The sequence below is a fragment of the Pelodiscus sinensis genome, chromosome 1, assembly GCF_049634645.1.
Source record: "Pelodiscus sinensis isolate JC-2024 chromosome 1, ASM4963464v1, whole genome shotgun sequence".
In the NCBI taxonomy this organism is placed as follows: Eukaryota; Metazoa; Chordata; order Testudines; family Trionychidae; genus Pelodiscus; species Pelodiscus sinensis.
Window position 1 is genome coordinate 142,438,794 of NC_134711.1, and position 16,078 is coordinate 142,454,871.

General features: G+C 47.6%; 1 protein-coding gene across 3 annotated transcripts in view; it reads left to right on the forward strand.

Annotated features, from left to right (window-relative positions):
* HGD (homogentisate 1,2-dioxygenase) overlaps positions 1-16,078 on the forward strand; it is a 42,210-nt gene that overhangs the window by 11,219 nt on the left and 14,913 nt on the right. For all 3 annotated transcript variants that reach the window (XM_006132904.4, XM_006132905.4, XM_075905273.1), the window contains 7 exons: positions 335-423; positions 3,439-3,544; positions 8,742-8,801; positions 9,893-9,984; positions 10,868-10,902; positions 13,851-13,930; positions 14,353-14,452. In XM_006132904.4, coding sequence (XP_006132966.2) covers positions 335-423; positions 3,439-3,544; positions 8,742-8,801; positions 9,893-9,984; positions 10,868-10,902; positions 13,851-13,930; positions 14,353-14,452 — 562 coding nt within the window. The remainder of the gene's footprint in view (positions 1-334; positions 424-3,438; positions 3,545-8,741; positions 8,802-9,892; positions 9,985-10,867; positions 10,903-13,850; positions 13,931-14,352; positions 14,453-16,078) is intronic.

Here is a 16,078-nt window from a genome sequence, read left to right on the forward strand (position 1 = left end):
GGTGGCTCCTGGAGCCAGCACAAGCCGGAACTCCTCAGTCCTGGCTCGAGTTGGCTCCTGGAGCTACCCCCACTGTGGCTCTGCAGAGCAGCCCTCATCGACTAATCATGTAGTTGATACAAATTGTATCGACTATACAAGTAGTCAGATAACTTCAGCTTAACATCCCTGCGATAATAAGATCCATACCATTCTGAGCAAGAGGCTCAGGTGTCACACCTCAAGAGGAACTGGGAATACAGATACATCATTTAATTTTCTCTGTGATGATGAAACGAATGCTATACTTGTGCAGTCATCTTTAACCCATCCATCATCTTCTCTTTTGGTTTAGAATAACCCTCAGGTCTGCCCATATGGTCTGTATGCAGAACAGCTTTCGGGCTCTGCCTTCACCTGCCCTAGGTCCACCAATAAGAGAAGGTACTGTGACATTGCCTTGGGACAACCATGATATATTGCTGCATGCAGGAAGCCAGCAGCAAGGCTGGTAGTGAGATCTGACTGAATATACTCAGTGTTCCTGAGCTTGTGAACAACTCTACTGCTTTCTGGGAGTGGGCTGGGGAAGTGTTTGGAAGGGAGAGGAAAAATCTCAGTAAAGTGGGGTAGGAGCTGGCTCTTTTGTGGGAGACAGGAGTGGGAATGGGGTGCCACTCAACTAGTGAAGAGCAGAGGGAGGGTTTTAGTAGGATCAGGGGAAAGGGACATAAAGTCTCCTAAGGAGGGTGGTGAGGATGAACTGGTTAAGGAGAGAAAAGTCTCATGGGGTGGAATCTATAGGGGAAGGGATTGGGATAGTTTCACTGAGAAGTGGATCTGCGTGCTCTGGGAAATGAGGTGAGGGTCTTGGCCCAGCTGCTGGCAGCTACCACAGAAAAAATCTTCAGATTTGGCCCCTTGTTGGCAGTGACAGAAGATGAGCTATGGAATCTGAGCTATTCTTCAGCCTAGGGAATGGCCCTCCAGGTCATAGTTGAGGCCCACTGTGAGGGACTGGTGTGGGGGAAGCTCCTGCCTGTGCCGCAGGACTGTGTCTGATTGGTGGATAAGTAGAGCTGTTGGTCTGTGGGCTGTCAAACTGGCACCAGGCACCAGCATGCAGTTTACCCCAAAGAACTCTCCGCAGATGCTGGAAACAGAGTGTTGCTGTTCAGAAGACAAAGTCCTGAAGTTCAGGCCATGGCCTGATGGCAGGAGACTAGCTGGTCATGCCCCTGCTCCCAAAGCGGCTTTCTGTCCCCTCCACTGTTCAGTCAAATGAAAGGCAGCTGCCTCAGAGTGCTCTGCTCTCCAGGCTGGTGCCATCTCTCAGGATGCGTGGGAAAGGGAGTGACTCATTGTTTCTGCATGAAAATGTCCTTGATGGAAATTTTCCATCTCCCAAAGAAGAGCTCCTTCCCCCCACCCAAACTGCAGTGAGAAACCTTAACAAGGCAGAGGCTCGGGCAACCCTGTTTGTTGCCTTCCTGATTATCCCTAGCCACCTGCCTGGTTCAAAGCCCATCTCCTGGCTTAGCCCATTCTCTGTGTACATGCAAACTCAGGCACCTGATGTAGAGAGAGGGGGAGGCTGAGGAACTGGCATAGCAGACAGAAACATTCAGGGCCTTGGGTTATATTAGGGCTTTGTACAAAGGGAGGGGCAACCTGCTCACCTGTGGCAAATGGTGGGGCTAGGCTGGAACTCAGAGTCCAGGCCTGACTACTCCTGGAGTGTCCCAAATGCAAATTCTGATGTGGCTCTGGAGGCTCTGTCTAGCTGAGCGGGCGTGCCCTGAGTTTCTGACCCCTTCGTGCAGTGCAGAGCTTCTCAGAATGGTCAGCTTGAAAGGGGCTGTGGTTGAGGAGAGAAATTTGGAGACGAAACAATCGCAGGAGACCGAACAGCACTTTCGTTTCCTGCAGTTTGGTTACACAGGTTTTGCGCTGAACTTCCCATGTTGCAATTACTCGCTAAAGCCCTGTTTCCTCAGAGGAGCGGGGGCAGGCGGGGTGTTAAGCCTTTCACTGTGTATCTGGAGGGGAGGTGGTAGTATTAGTTAGATATGTTCACCAGGGAGGCTAGGGATGCTGGGCTGAGTTGAATAGTCTGGGAGCTCATTTAAGACATTTCCTTGGATGGGTGGCTGGATTACTTCTGCCCTGCTTTGGCTGTGGCTGTGGTGGATGCATTGCATTCACCATGAGGCATGGATGCTTCTGCTCCACACAGAGGTGAATGATGCATTACCGAAGACTGATGACCCAAACCAACAGTTTCTGGAGCACAAGTTGATTCTGCTGCAAGAAAAAGGCTCTGGGGAAACAAGTCAAGCCATTCAAGTGATAGCCTGTTCAGCAAAGCCTGCAGCTTTGGGCTGGGTTCATGAACTAGGCAGGGATATGTTTGGCTAGCGCTCGGAAGAGCTATCTGGAAAAAACCCACATGAATTTTGGAACTGCTGTTTATGAAACAGTAAGGGATAGGTGACCCAGTGTGGTGCTAGTGGGTGCCATCTTTCATGAAACAGGCACTGACTACCTCTGCTCATTAACCTTCCTGTGGCACTGTTTGCAAGAGTAAGATGTTACTTCCAGTAACCTAGCCAAATGCAAACTCTGGTAATTACCTTCTATTTGTCTGTAATTTCCCTGTAGTCTTAGAATACGTCTTCACTTTAGCATCAGTCTGGGCTGTTACCTGGATTGTAGGCCAGCCTCCCCTCCAGTCTATGCAGAAACTCTCTGACTTGGGTGGTACTGTGAATCCAGTCTAACTGGCCTGACTGAGTGGGAGAGGGCAGGATGAGAACTCCTGCTTTGCTTCTGCTCTGGCTACAATCCAGGACACAGGCTAAATCTCTTGAGTGTTGATGGTCCTCCACTATTATCCCACAGCTCCCTAGGAGGTATAGACCAATTTCCCTACAACTGACACAATGGACTAGGAAACAATCCCAAAGCATCTCTGTGCACAGAATGAAGGATTATGCCCCCAGACACATACTAGCAGGTGGAGAAGCCATGAGGACACGTAACAGAAGTAAGACTTTCTAGGGTGGCTTTTCACACTCATGCTAGGCTAATCCTGCTGCCAGTCACCCTCCTTAACTGTGCAGTGAAGAGGCACTTTCAGTGAGATGTTATGTTCTTCCTTGCCTGCTGTACATTGTTGTGTACTGTTGCTGTGTGCTGTTAAACAGCTGCTGGGTTTAGCCCCCCAGGTATGGCTGCATTTCAGTGAGAGATTTGGTTACCCATATTCATATGTCTGTGTGTGATTTTGGTTCATATAAAGTACTTATGAATCTATATAACTGTGAAGTATAATAGGTCAATTAACACACTAGAGATCCACTTAATCTCATTGCAGATTTCATAGGTGCTGTCAAGAGCACAGAAACAGTTATTTGTAGAGTCTGGGCTTGATTTCACTGGTGTTTTCATTTTCTGTAGCTGGCTGTATAGAATTCTACCCTCTGTCTGTCACAAGCCCTTTGAACCCATAGATCAAGGACACCTGACACACAACTGGGATGAAGTGGAGGCTGAACCCAACCAGGTAACCAGATCTGAATAGGGAAATCAGTGTATGGAAATTCTGTGATTTCGTTCATTGGCAGCCCCACCATGCTTAATGCGCAGCAGGAATTTACACTATTTTTAAAGATATGTTAGCATGAATCCAGCATTAAAATAAAGAGAAATGAGTGTTATTAAAATCCCAAAGACACAGTGTAGTCCTGAAAACACTAATAACAACAGATAGCCAATCTCTTCCATCCAAACAAATAGTGCTCAATCACATACACCCCAATACTCCAGGTAGGAAACTATAGCACACAGCAATTAAGTGATTAGACCAGTCAGGGTATGTCTACACTGCAAAAAAAACCCACCGCATCCAGGGAACGTGTCTGCTCTTCCTTTTTTTTTTTTTTGCAGAAGGGCACATGCGCTCTTTTGAGGAGCCCTGTATTCCTCCTCCCATGAGGAATAAGGGCTCCTCTGAAAGAGGAGGTTTTTCCACCATTTGGCCCTGTCTACACAGGGCCAAATGTTGGAAAAGCCTCTTCCAAAAAACCAATAGGAAAAAGGTACGCAAATTGCGTAGCTTTTTCAGATAAAAGAGTGTAGTCTAGACATAGCCTCGGTCACATAGGGTATGTCTACATTATACGGCTCCGTCGACAGAGCCATGTAGATTACCTTTGTAGACATAGGAAATGGGATGAGGTTTACCGGGGAGGTCGACAAATGCCTTTGATGTCAACCGCGGAGCGTCCAGTCTACAATGCTGTGCCGGCAAACAGCTGATCAGCACAGTGCGGCAGCCATTTTAATTTAAATGAAGCAGCAATTATTTAAATCGCTGCTTCATTTTCCTATGTCTATAAAGGTAATCTACATGGCTCCGTCGACGGAGCCATGTAGTGTAGACATACCCATAGAGATCCTTGCCCAGATAAAACAAGAACCCAAGAATCCTGACCCCTGGCCCTGTGTTTCAACCATTAACAAATGCTTCCCCACATACATGTTAGTATGTAAATTGTGTCCTGCCCTTGGTTTCTTGGCCAGTTACCAGAGCAGCCATTGTAGTGACAGAATTTGGGCAGTATTTGCTCAAGGCTTCCTAAGCCATAGTTCCCAGCTTGCCACCCCTGCTGCTGCAGCGTCTCAGGTTTCCCAATCAGAAGGTCGTCTGATTCCCACCTAGAAGGCAGAGGAGCAGCTTGTTCCCACTACGCATTCTGTCCACTTGCCTTTGGAAATGTAACTCCCTTCCAATGTGTTTCTCCTCTGCCCTCATTGGAAATCAGGTTTTGTTCTAGAGAGTCATGCAGAGGGATTGCATTTGTCCTCTTTTATGGCCTTGCCATCATCTTTAATCATGATTTCCTGTCCTCATCAGCTGCACATCATTTGGCTTTGCTAATCTTCCTCGTTGCTCCTGCCATCCTTCCCTCTCTGTGTTCTTGTATTCATTGGCTCTAGCTTCTCTCGGGTTTAATCCTCCATGCATCATCATTAGCTAATTTCCAGCCATCCCGCAGCCCCACTATTTGTCTCAATATGCTCCCAGTTGTGCTGGAATATGTTTTGCAGACACACGATCATATTCGTGTGTCTTTGTCCGACGCTCCTTCCTAGCTGAAGCTTTGATGGTTTCCTTTATAGCCTCATCCATCCCTGATCCCCTTGCACAAACAGAATGATTATGATGATTTATTAATACAGGTATCTCTAAGGTATCCATCCCTGAAGTGTCTGGAGCTATTTATTTACATTATATCCATTCCCTGAAGAAAGAATGATAAAACCGCTATCCCCTCCCTCACATCTTAAAGCCACCGTAATCAAATCTGGGAGAATAATTTCCTAGAGCACAGAGCAGGCAGCCATTTTTCAACTGATACCTTAGGAGGCGGAGAAAGAGAGAAGATTCAGTTTCTATGACAAGAAGAATGTCTTGTTATCAATATGGTTTTTTCCATGGCACCCATCACTCTAGTATCTAAGCACCTCTGCTGGCATTCCAGCTAATTGCATGAAGGGCCTTTTGGATAGTGGGAGTCAGTGTGCCACTGCACCTTTGCTTTTTCAGGCTCTGCTATCTGAGCTGGAAATATAGTCATGATCAATGAGTTAGTTGCCAGAACCTATTGGCATCACCAGGTCAGGGTGTTATCTGTCTGGGTGCTCAGAGCCTGCCAGCACAATTGATCTTAGGTATGGCCCCAGAGCTGGTGTCTTGCAGTTCACTTTAGTTTTCTGTGGGATCTTTTATTTATATATTCATCCATTTATAAGGGGCTCCCGGTGAGTCCTTTAAGGACATGATTCAGAGCCCACTGATGTCAATGGACGGCTTTCCCTTGACTTTCGTGGGCTTTGGGATCAGAGCCCCCCAAGGTAACAAACCCTTCCGACATAACAAAGAACCCACCAGGCAATGCAACCTGAGGCCAGTAGCCTGACATCTAGCACAGGGTGTCAAAGTCCTTTGGAGGAGGGAGCTGGATTCTATGTTTAATTATGGTCCATGAGCTAAGCTATAGTTTCAGGACATTCTATTTCCCTCGTTCCATGGTGGACCTCTGACTAATTTCAGAGGAGGTTTATCAAGGGGAGAATACAGCCTCTGTGTAGGAGGTAAACATTATTATTTACTCAGTGCTTTGTCACATTCAGTATCACTCAGTGAGAAAATCTGCTGTCCTGTAAGCCACTTTTATTTCTGCCCTTTGACCCCTTTCTTTCCCATCTGACTTTCTCCCCTTCTCCTCTTTTTTGTGTCTTTTTTTTCCTTGTCCTTCCATTTGCATTTCCTTGCCTGCAGTGACTGTCAGTTCCCAGCCATCAAGGGCTTACACTGATCAGCAGTGGATACTGAAGTTGTCACTGTTGACACTAAAGTTTCAGCATTGCCCTTTAGAGTTGTCACTCCCAATGAGATGACTAGGGGACAGGGAAGTTCACACCTCTCGGTCAATGCTCCAGGCTGTCTGCAGACTCAGGCAGACATGTCACCACTTATCACTGCAGCAGTGAGGCCTTGCCACTTTTAAATAAATATTGAAAGCTTAGAGTGTCCATAAATTAGTTGTTTCATGCTGGTCATAGGAATACATCACGAGGGCAACATCTGGTCTGCAGGCCATATATTTAACACCCCAACCTAATCTGATAGCTCCTTTAGAGGTCAGAGGTGGAGAGATTTCTGAATACTTCCACCCTCAGAGGCTTTTTTTTTTTTGAGCAGCCAAAATCTCTTTGTGTGGAGAGCCCCTTGGAACATTGCTGTATGGCAACAAACCATCTGTAAGTTCATCCAGATGCTCCCAAGGAAGAGTATTGTATCCAATGGTCTGGGCTATTGTATCATTCATAGCTCCCAGCTCTCTGTCAGCTGTTGCATCCTGTGTTGATCTCTTGTCTGGTAACTCACTCTGCCCTTACTTGTGCATCATATCCATTTTTATTATGACATTTACCACTAATAGATAACCCCTTGTTCTGCTCCATCCTCTTCCGTCCCTTTATCTCACAGTGATAATGAAATAAGCCCCACTCCTTCTGTAAAATAGGTCATTCTCATCCTCATTTCATGGACATTGGAACAAAGGCGCAGAGCAAGGTAGTGAGTTGCTTAATGTCACACAGGCAGCCAGTGAACCTGGATCTTCTAACTTTGAGCACTGCTTTAACCACTAGACCAGGGGTGGGGAACCCTTTTTAGGATGGGGACTGCTGACCCACAGAAAAATCAGTTGGGGGGCCATGGGTTATAGGGGGGCTGGAGTAACGGTAGTTAGAATTAGGATCTTTAATTCGAACTACCTACTCCATGCCACGTGTAGCCGCGGGCACGGAGTTCAGACTAAGGGGGATTTAAAAATGGCGGGGCCCGGGAACATGCAAATGAAGCCCGGGATATTTAAATCCTGGGCTTCATTTGCAACTCCGCTTGCCCTAATTACCCTACCTAGCTCGAACTAATGAGCTAGTGTAGACGTACCCTTACTTAGTACACGTAAAGGCAAGTTTTAATCCTTCAACTCAGATCTTTTTCATTTATACTGTCTTGATCCATACTCTTACATTTAAAAAACCCACAATATCCTGTTGTCACAGAAAGACATACTCGGCGTACTTCCTTGTATGCAGTAGGAGATTCTGCCAGAGCAAAAGCTGCCTGGCTGACCAGAGAGGGCTGCCTGTGCCAGGGCTTGAACTGCAGGACTTCTTTGGAAGCAGATGGCTTCAGAGAACAGAGCAATTATCTGCCAGTAGCAGTGCCAAGCCTGCTGTGCAGCTGATTAATAAGTGATGAACTCCTGTACTCTTTCACTCCCAGGTGCATCTGGCATGGCCCAGCACACCGCCGCTTTCCTTTCCTTCTAAGGTTAATCTTCAAGGAGACTCTGACAAGTCATTTAGGCTCAACATTTAGATTTTGGGTTTTTTTTAAACGTTACAAAATGTTTCATGATTTAAAAATAACTCAGCAGAGAGCCTGATGCTGCCTTCCAATCCACCTGTGTTAATCAGGAGTAACTCCATTAAAACCAGTACACTTACACTGGAGTAAAGCTGGAGAATAAGTCCAAGGATCTCAGCAGGGATGTGGTGGGATGGCTACCCTGTGCCACCACCTCTGCTACACCACTGTTTTTATTGTACTAATTCGAGCAGAGCTAGCTCAGGTACCTCTCTGCAAGCCAGGAATCACACTGCTCAGCTCAAATGTGGACATACCTTCAGTGTCACTGGGATCACTGTTGGGGCCAGTGAGCAAAACTGACTTTGCCATTCCAAATAATACATACTTCTCAAGCACCTTCTCTCTGAGCAATTCCAAGGGATTTACCAGCAGCAGCCCTTAACCCACAGCCCCCCTGTCTGTCAGGTGGGGGAAACTGAGGCACGGAGAAGGGAAGTGAGTAGCCCAGGGTCACGCAGTAAGTGAATGGCCACATGCTGAGCAAGTATAAAATGCAAATCATAGGATCGGGGTGACAAGTAGGTTAATTTGAAATTCTTTGCCTGTCAGGTGCTGTTAGTAACACAGGGAAGGACAGTTCTTAAATAGGAATTTCAAGCTTGGCATTAAAACTGGCTTGCAAGAAAACTCCCAAAATACCCACCAGAGGGCGGGATGAGGGCATGGAAGACTTTCCATTCTTTTTAGCTGGCATTGTTCATATGATAATGGCTGACGTTTCCTTCCTCACTTTGTATTTGCTTCATTCTAGTTGAGATGGAAGCCTTTTGTGATCCCGAAAGCTTCTGAAAAAAAACTGGACTTCGTGAGCGTAAGTCAAGTGGCTGGAGCCTCCCAGGCATTACCCCTCTTTGTAGGGTTTAGTAGAGCTGAGAGCAGTACTGTGCAGTTTACAGAGAGGGAAACTGAGGCACAGAGTGATACACTGACTTGCCCAAGATCACACAGAGAGTCAACGGCAGAGCTAGCAATAGAACCCAGGAGTCCTGCTCTGACTGCTAGATTGTGCACTGGCAATATCCAGTCTGGGTGAAAAGCAGCCAAGTCTCTTAGGGTATGTCTACACTACCACCCTAGTTCGAACTAGGGTGGTAATGTAGGCATACCGCACTTGCAAATGAAGCCCGGGATTTGAATTTCCCGGGCTTCATTTGCATAAGCCGGCTGGCGCCATTTTTAAATGCCGGCTTGTTCGAACCCCGTGCCGCGTGTAGCCGCGCGGCACAGGGTTCGAACAAGCCGGCATTTAAAAATGGCGCCGGCCGGCTTATGCAAATGAAGCCCGGGAAATTCAAATCCCGGGCTTCATTTGCAATTGCGGTATGCCTACATTACCCTGCTAGTTCGAACTAGTGGGGTAGTGTAGACATACCCTTATATAGGATTCTGGTAATGAATAGTTAGAAGACTTTTTGCAGTCATAACTCCCTAGCTGAAATCGGCAAGGCCACTCAGAGCCCAGACTTCCCTGGTCAGCCTGGGTATGATGCCTGACTTACCAAGCCAGAGTTTCACTGCTCCTTTAGGGGAGACAGGGAAGCTCCCTGGCAAACGCGGCGAGGAGGGCGCACACACCCCTTCCCACTGCCCGCGAGTGTCTGTTGGGCTGGGTCTGTGCCATCTGTCAAAGCCCTCACTTCACTGGGCTTTGGAGAAGCTGTCAGCCAGTGGTCTGCCGCTCTGTCGCGTGTCCAGTTTGAAGTGGTCTCCAAAGATCAGGGTCATTTTAAACACAAGCAAACAGCAGTCATGCAGAGTCGGGGAGCCCAGCCTGCTGAGGTGGGATCTGTGAGGAAGGAAGGAGCCCAGCCAGTGGGATGAGCCCCATCAGAGGAGATGAAGGGCTCTTGCCTCAACCCTCCTGCTTGCTGCTCTTTCTAACTTTCTGTGTTTGTCTCCTAGGGGTTGCACACATTGTGTGGAGCTGGGGAACCCAAGTCACGCAATGGGATTGCCATCCACATCTTCACCTGTAACACCCCCATGATCAATAGGTCAGTGACTGTTAGATTTGAGGCCAAGGTTTTCCAGGGCTGTTGGTTTGCAAGTATATGTGACAACCACCCCGAGAGCATCTGAAATTCATTGCAACTGCTCACTGAGTACACAGGCCATAAAGCAGCTATTTTACAAATAGCAATACCTAGATATCCCCTAAATTCATGTCCACACAACCAGAGTACTTGGATAGTATGGTGATAGGTGCTACGGAAAGTCCTAAACTTGACAGGCAGATGACACTCTTTTGGGTAAATATTGTACAGGGGGGTGAGATGCACATAGATCAGTGGGGGGGGGAGGGGGGGGCGATGGTGAAGGGTTATGGCTGCAGTGCTGGGAAGTGCTTCATTGAAGGGTGCTGAGATCCTCATCCCAGAGGCCAAGCCCACCCAGGGAGATTAGTAATACTGACTGACACTAATGGTTCCTCACAACCATTCTGTTGGGTGGATCCGCATTATCATCTCCATTTGACAGATGGGAAATGGAGGCCCAGAGTGGGGAAGTGATGTACCCCAGATCACAGGGAAAGGACTTAGGCAGAGGCAGATCTGGACATAAGGTGAACAGACAGCAAGTGTGAAAAATCTGGACAGAGATAGCGGGTAATTGGCACCCATATAAGACAGAACCCTGGATATCAGGACTGTCCCTATAAAACTGGGACATCTGGTCTCCCTAACTAGACTTCAGGAGTTCCTGGTTCCCAGCTCCAGGCTCTGTGCATTAGATCCTTTTGACTCCCTGCGTGCCTGTATGTGCTGAGTTTCCACCAACCCTGTAAGCCTCCATGGGCATCACTGACACTCTGCCTGCTGAAGACCTTCAACTTGGAACCTGCAGTAATTGTGTGCTTGTGCTCTTCGTTTTCTTTAGGTGCTTCTACAATTCAGATGGTGACTTCCTGATTGGTGAGTTCCAGATGTGATTTCTATTCTCCTCCTCATCTTTGTTAGCCTCTGTTGCCATCAACCCTACTCTGTTTCTCCCAACATCTGGTTCATTCTTCCTGCTGGAAAGGTTTGGACTGATGGTCGGTGATTAACATCACTCTTGGACTATCCAAAATTAGGTGGTTTGGTAATGGTTAAATTGCCTATCATACTCTGCTTCTCTTTTTCAGTCCAGGATTGTAAGCAGAGTTCCCACTAATATTTTTCCATCCAAGTGCAGAATCAATTTTGTTATGTGTATTGTGGCATATACAGATATGCACCACCAGTAGAAACACATGCTGCCGGCTGTGGGTGCTCTGCTAATCAGCTGGGCGGCATTTGAATCTCTCCTGGGTAGCCACCCAAGCACACAGCTTACAGGGAACACTAAGTGTAAGTCTTGTTTTTAACAGGAACCAGATTCCTTGGCTAGCTAAGTCAGTGCCTGGTTCCTTAGGCTATGGATCTGCAGTGCTATTGCGGGAATCCTATTCTTAGGCATGTCATAAAAACCCTTGAGGTTTTCAGGAAGCTGTGAACTCTGTGGTTTATAGACAGCTCACAGGTTTGCTTCAGTCCAAGACTTGTCAGAGTGATCGGTGCTCCTGAATTCCTCCAGGCTGGGGCGAACAAATTCTCAACAATAAGTGTTGCATTGGCATTTGAAATGCATGCATTTTAGAGTTCTTTATTTCACCAAAAAAAACTTTCTTAATTGATTAATCAAAATTACCTGGTGACTGAACTCACCAGCAAACCCCCCCAAAATACCCAACTGCAGTTGCTGAACTCTCTCCTCACCCTGAGATGAAAGGGAAACTTCACCCCTGGGACACATTATATAACTCCACAGTTAGAGTGTGGGCCCTCCTGGAACAGTCCAGTCTAAAGGTTAACTACCCCTACACTGGTTAACCTCTGTTGTTTATGAAAGAAATGAAAGGGCAGTCCCATATGGAACGTAGGATCCTGGAGCTCTTGTAGACACTGTTTGTATCTATGGTGAAGGGGAGAGGCTTCTCACATGAGAGAAGGTGTTGAGTAATCCCCAAAACACTGCCTGAGGTACAGTGCAATAGCAACCTCTGCCCCCTTTCACTGTATACTCAGAGTTCTGACATTTGCACTCACTGCCACTCAATCATTAACTTATTCTCCTAGAGGAGTGGGCACAAGGGAAAAGCTGGCTGGCTAGCTCTGGAGATTGGCATATGGAGCCTTTCACGTCTAGGTCTCTAGTTTAAATCCATCCTCAGCTGCTAAGCCCAGATCTCCATTGGTGGTTGGGCACCTTGCTTCTATTGGTGTCAGTGGGACTTAGGTACTTCACTGTTTTTGACTGAACACTGCTCCCATCTAATGACTGGTCACTGGCCACTAGGGCTGTGTCCAGACTCAGGGTTTTTTTCGGGAAAAGTAGCCTTTTTCCGAAAAAACTTCCCCTGCGTCCAGACTCAAGCCACATTCTTTCGAAATTAAATCAAAAGAATGCGGCTTTTCTTTCGATGGCGGTAAACCTCATTTCACGAGGAAGAACGCCTTCTTTCGAAAGTTCCTCTTTCGAAAGAAGGCGTTCTTCAATGTAAATAGGGCTTCTTCGAAAGAGAGCATCCAGACTCACTGGATGCTTTCTTTCGAAAAAGCAAGCTGCTTTTTCGAAAGTTCAACGTGCAGTCTAGACGCTCTCTTTCGAAAGAGGCTCTTTTGAAAGTATCTTTCTAAAGAGCCTCTTTCGAAAGAGGCTTGCAGTCTAGACATAGCCTAGATGAAATGAATCTGTGAAACTCAGGCTACTACTTAGTGGATATATCTTACTATATATTTTAGAAATGTGTGTCTGTCTGTCAGTCTGTGAGTCCATTTGTTCAAGAACTCTTCCTTAATGATAAGACCACCAACTTTGGTAGGCAGCTCCCTCTTATCATAATTTAAAGTAAGGTCAGGGTTTGGTTGTGTCGGGATAATGGCATATACCTGGAATTTGATTGTTTTCTCATACAATGGAAAGGGAGGGTCTGGCAGGAGAAAGTTATACAGCAGAATGACCACAGGGGACAGCAAGGAGCCAGAGATGGGGACCCAGATAGCTGTAACCCCATTGGGCCAGCAGGGAGCAAGGAGGAGAAAGGGACAGCTATCTACTATATATTTCAGAGAGTTTGTTTGTGTGTCTGTTTGTCTGTCTCCCGTCAGGGGACATGCACCCCTCCCCCAGCTGTGCCCACCGCAGCTGCAGTGGTCATTCAGAGATGCTTCTTACCATGTCCTCTCTCCCTGGGGCAGCCTGCATACTGACCCTCTCATCCCCAGCCCCATTCCAGAACCATAATTTAAATGAAGAAAAACAAAACTTATTTGAATTAAAGACCCAACCAACGCCGGGTAAATCTTCCAGTAAAACATAAATTACAGTTGTCAGTAACTGGGCTTCTTATTGTCAGTTTCACCTGAGACCAAGTGCTGAATGGCTCAAGAAGGCTGAATTTGTATCTTACCCCTCAAGGTGATCCTACCAGTGAAGCAGCAGTGAGAAGCACTGTTGCACTGCTGCGGCCTGCTCTGTGAATGCAGAGCATTTGGTCTGGCATCATGCACAAGCAATTGCTTCCGTGAACAACAAAAAAACACGTTTCTGTACTTTTCTCTGCCTGGGACATTTGCCTGCCTGTCACACTGATCTGCTTCTGTTTGCTGCTTACAGACAACATTTCTTCATAGGCCAGTGCGCACATGTGATGAAGTTGATGGTGGAGTCAAGAGGGACAGAGAGCACCTACAGCTAAGAGTAGCAGGGGTCTTTCTAGGAGGCTGGTAGTGGACAGTGGAGAATGAAAATATAAATTGAAGCTTCTAAGCTGTGACTTTTGGTGACAGGAAAGCCCTCCAGTTCCTCAGTGAGTGTTGCTTATGTTTCCTCCCCACAGTACCGCAGCAAGGCAAGCTGCTGATCACCACTGAGTTTGGCAAATTGCTGGTGGAGCCCAATGAGATCTGTGTCATTCAGGTGAGGACTAGGCAGGTTTCTGCCTCCTGCTGGCTTGTTTCTGAAGGGAAGCTGATATTGAAGTATGCTGCTGATGTTGAAACAGTGAGTTTTACTCGGCCTCAGTCAAACTCCAGAGAGCTGGACTAACCCAGAGGCTGCATTAGGAACTTGCCACAAATCCTAAGGCTGATCTAGTTTGTGCACAGTACACCAATCACAGCCACCCTGATCTTTAATAGAGAAGCACACAGTGCGGCACAACTTCTTGGGTCATGTCTGAGCACTACGTGCTGGCCTATGCATGCTCAGCAAGCCATGCCACCATATTAAATTTGAAGGCAGCTTTTGTACCACCTTGTTGAAGTCCGTGGGTTGCATTTGGCCCATGAGCTGCAGGTTGGTCACCTCTTCATATCTACCTTTTGTATTTTCTCTCCTAGCAAGGGATGCGTTTCAGCGTGGAGGTGTTCGGAGACACCAGAGGCTATATCCTAGAGGTGTATGGTGCACATTTCGAGCTGCCTGACCTGGGACCCATTGGTAAAGATTCACCATCAAGTTTACAGGGGATTCCGTAGGGCAAGTGTAATACAAGAGCAAGGGATTGCACAAACCAGACTCCATTCCTCCTTTCTCCCCAGACTTTCCATTCACAGGGGATATAGAAGGTCACACCCATCCTCTTCTTGTGGCAAATGACCTCTTTCAATATGGGAAGGCTTAACATTTCAGAGGCCCCCTCCTAGGAAAGAATTTGAAGCCCCTGTATGAGATGCTCAATCGGAGTCCCAGGGATGCTATTCAGTTGTTCCCTGGAAATGGACACTACTGTTTCATAGAGAAACCCCCATTCCCAACAAAAAACTTGGAAGGCCATTAGTACCCTGATCCCCCAGGAGTAGAGAAAGTGATCTTTTGTGCCAAAGCCAGCTCATTCCATACAGTCTCTTGGTCTTTTAGATTCTGCTTGTTTGTTTAAGCTCCTTCACGTCTTCTATACAAACACTGAGCTGAATTCTACTCTCAGCCGCACTGGGGTGCATCAGTCACTCCAGTGAGTAAGTGGAGTTATTTTGGATTTATACTAATGTAACTGAGAGAAAAATTTAACCCCGTGACTCTAGTTAGAAATTTAGGGCTACATTGCTGAAGTTCCATGCACCAGGGAAGCTGCATTACAAGTGTGCCTGCCTGCTGTACAGCCACCATCTGGCATCTGTGTGCCAGACTGGCATTTACAACTGCAGTTTAGGTAATTAGCCAGTTGTGTATCATCACTAGGGAGGTCACCGTATAGTCAACTACATGATTACCCGATAAGCCTGTATCATGCAGTAAGGGGGGGAAGGGGGGGGGTGAAAGCCAGTACTGTACCCCACAAGCACTGGATCCCACATTGCTGCCTCTGATAGAGAGGCAGCAGAGCATAGGATGAGGGAGGGCAGGCATGAACTGGTACCCACAGGAAGCCAGCTTTCAAGCTGGCTTCCCACGCGTATTGGCTCCCATGGAACTGCCACCCCCCCCACACACACACACACTCCTGCCTCTCTATCAGATGCAGCAGCACGGCGGGAAAGCAAGGGCAGGCAGAAGCCAGTACACGTGGGGAGCTGGCTTTTAAGCCAGAACTGCCTGCCCCTCCCTTTGCTGCCTCCCACAGAGGCAATGGAGGGGGGGGCAGGCAGGAGCCCATGCTCTGCGAAGCCGCCTGCCCCCACCCTCCACGCTGCTGTCTCTATCAGAGGCAAGAGCACTGCGGGGACTGGGGAGGCTGCCACAAAGCAGTCTCTGTCTGCAGCAGACCCAGACTCACCACAGACAGAGGCTGCTCTATGGGATGCCGGCGCAGCCTCTGTATGCAGGGATCTTGGGCCCCTTGTAGACAGGGGCTGCTTCTGCAGAGCAGCCTCTCGCTGTGGACAGAGGCTGCTCTGTGGGTTGCTGGCTCCCTGCACAGACTGGCTTCTGCCTGCCACCCAGCACTGCTGCCTCTGTATCAGAGGCAGCAGTGCTGGGTGGCAGGGGGCTACCCGGGAGCGGGGCTGGTAGTGCACTGGCTACAGGCCCTGCCCTCGGGGACTAACGAATAATCGTGTAACTGCTAAAATTTGATGTGGGTACACAATTGTTTGATTAACCGATATCTAACATCTCTAATCATCA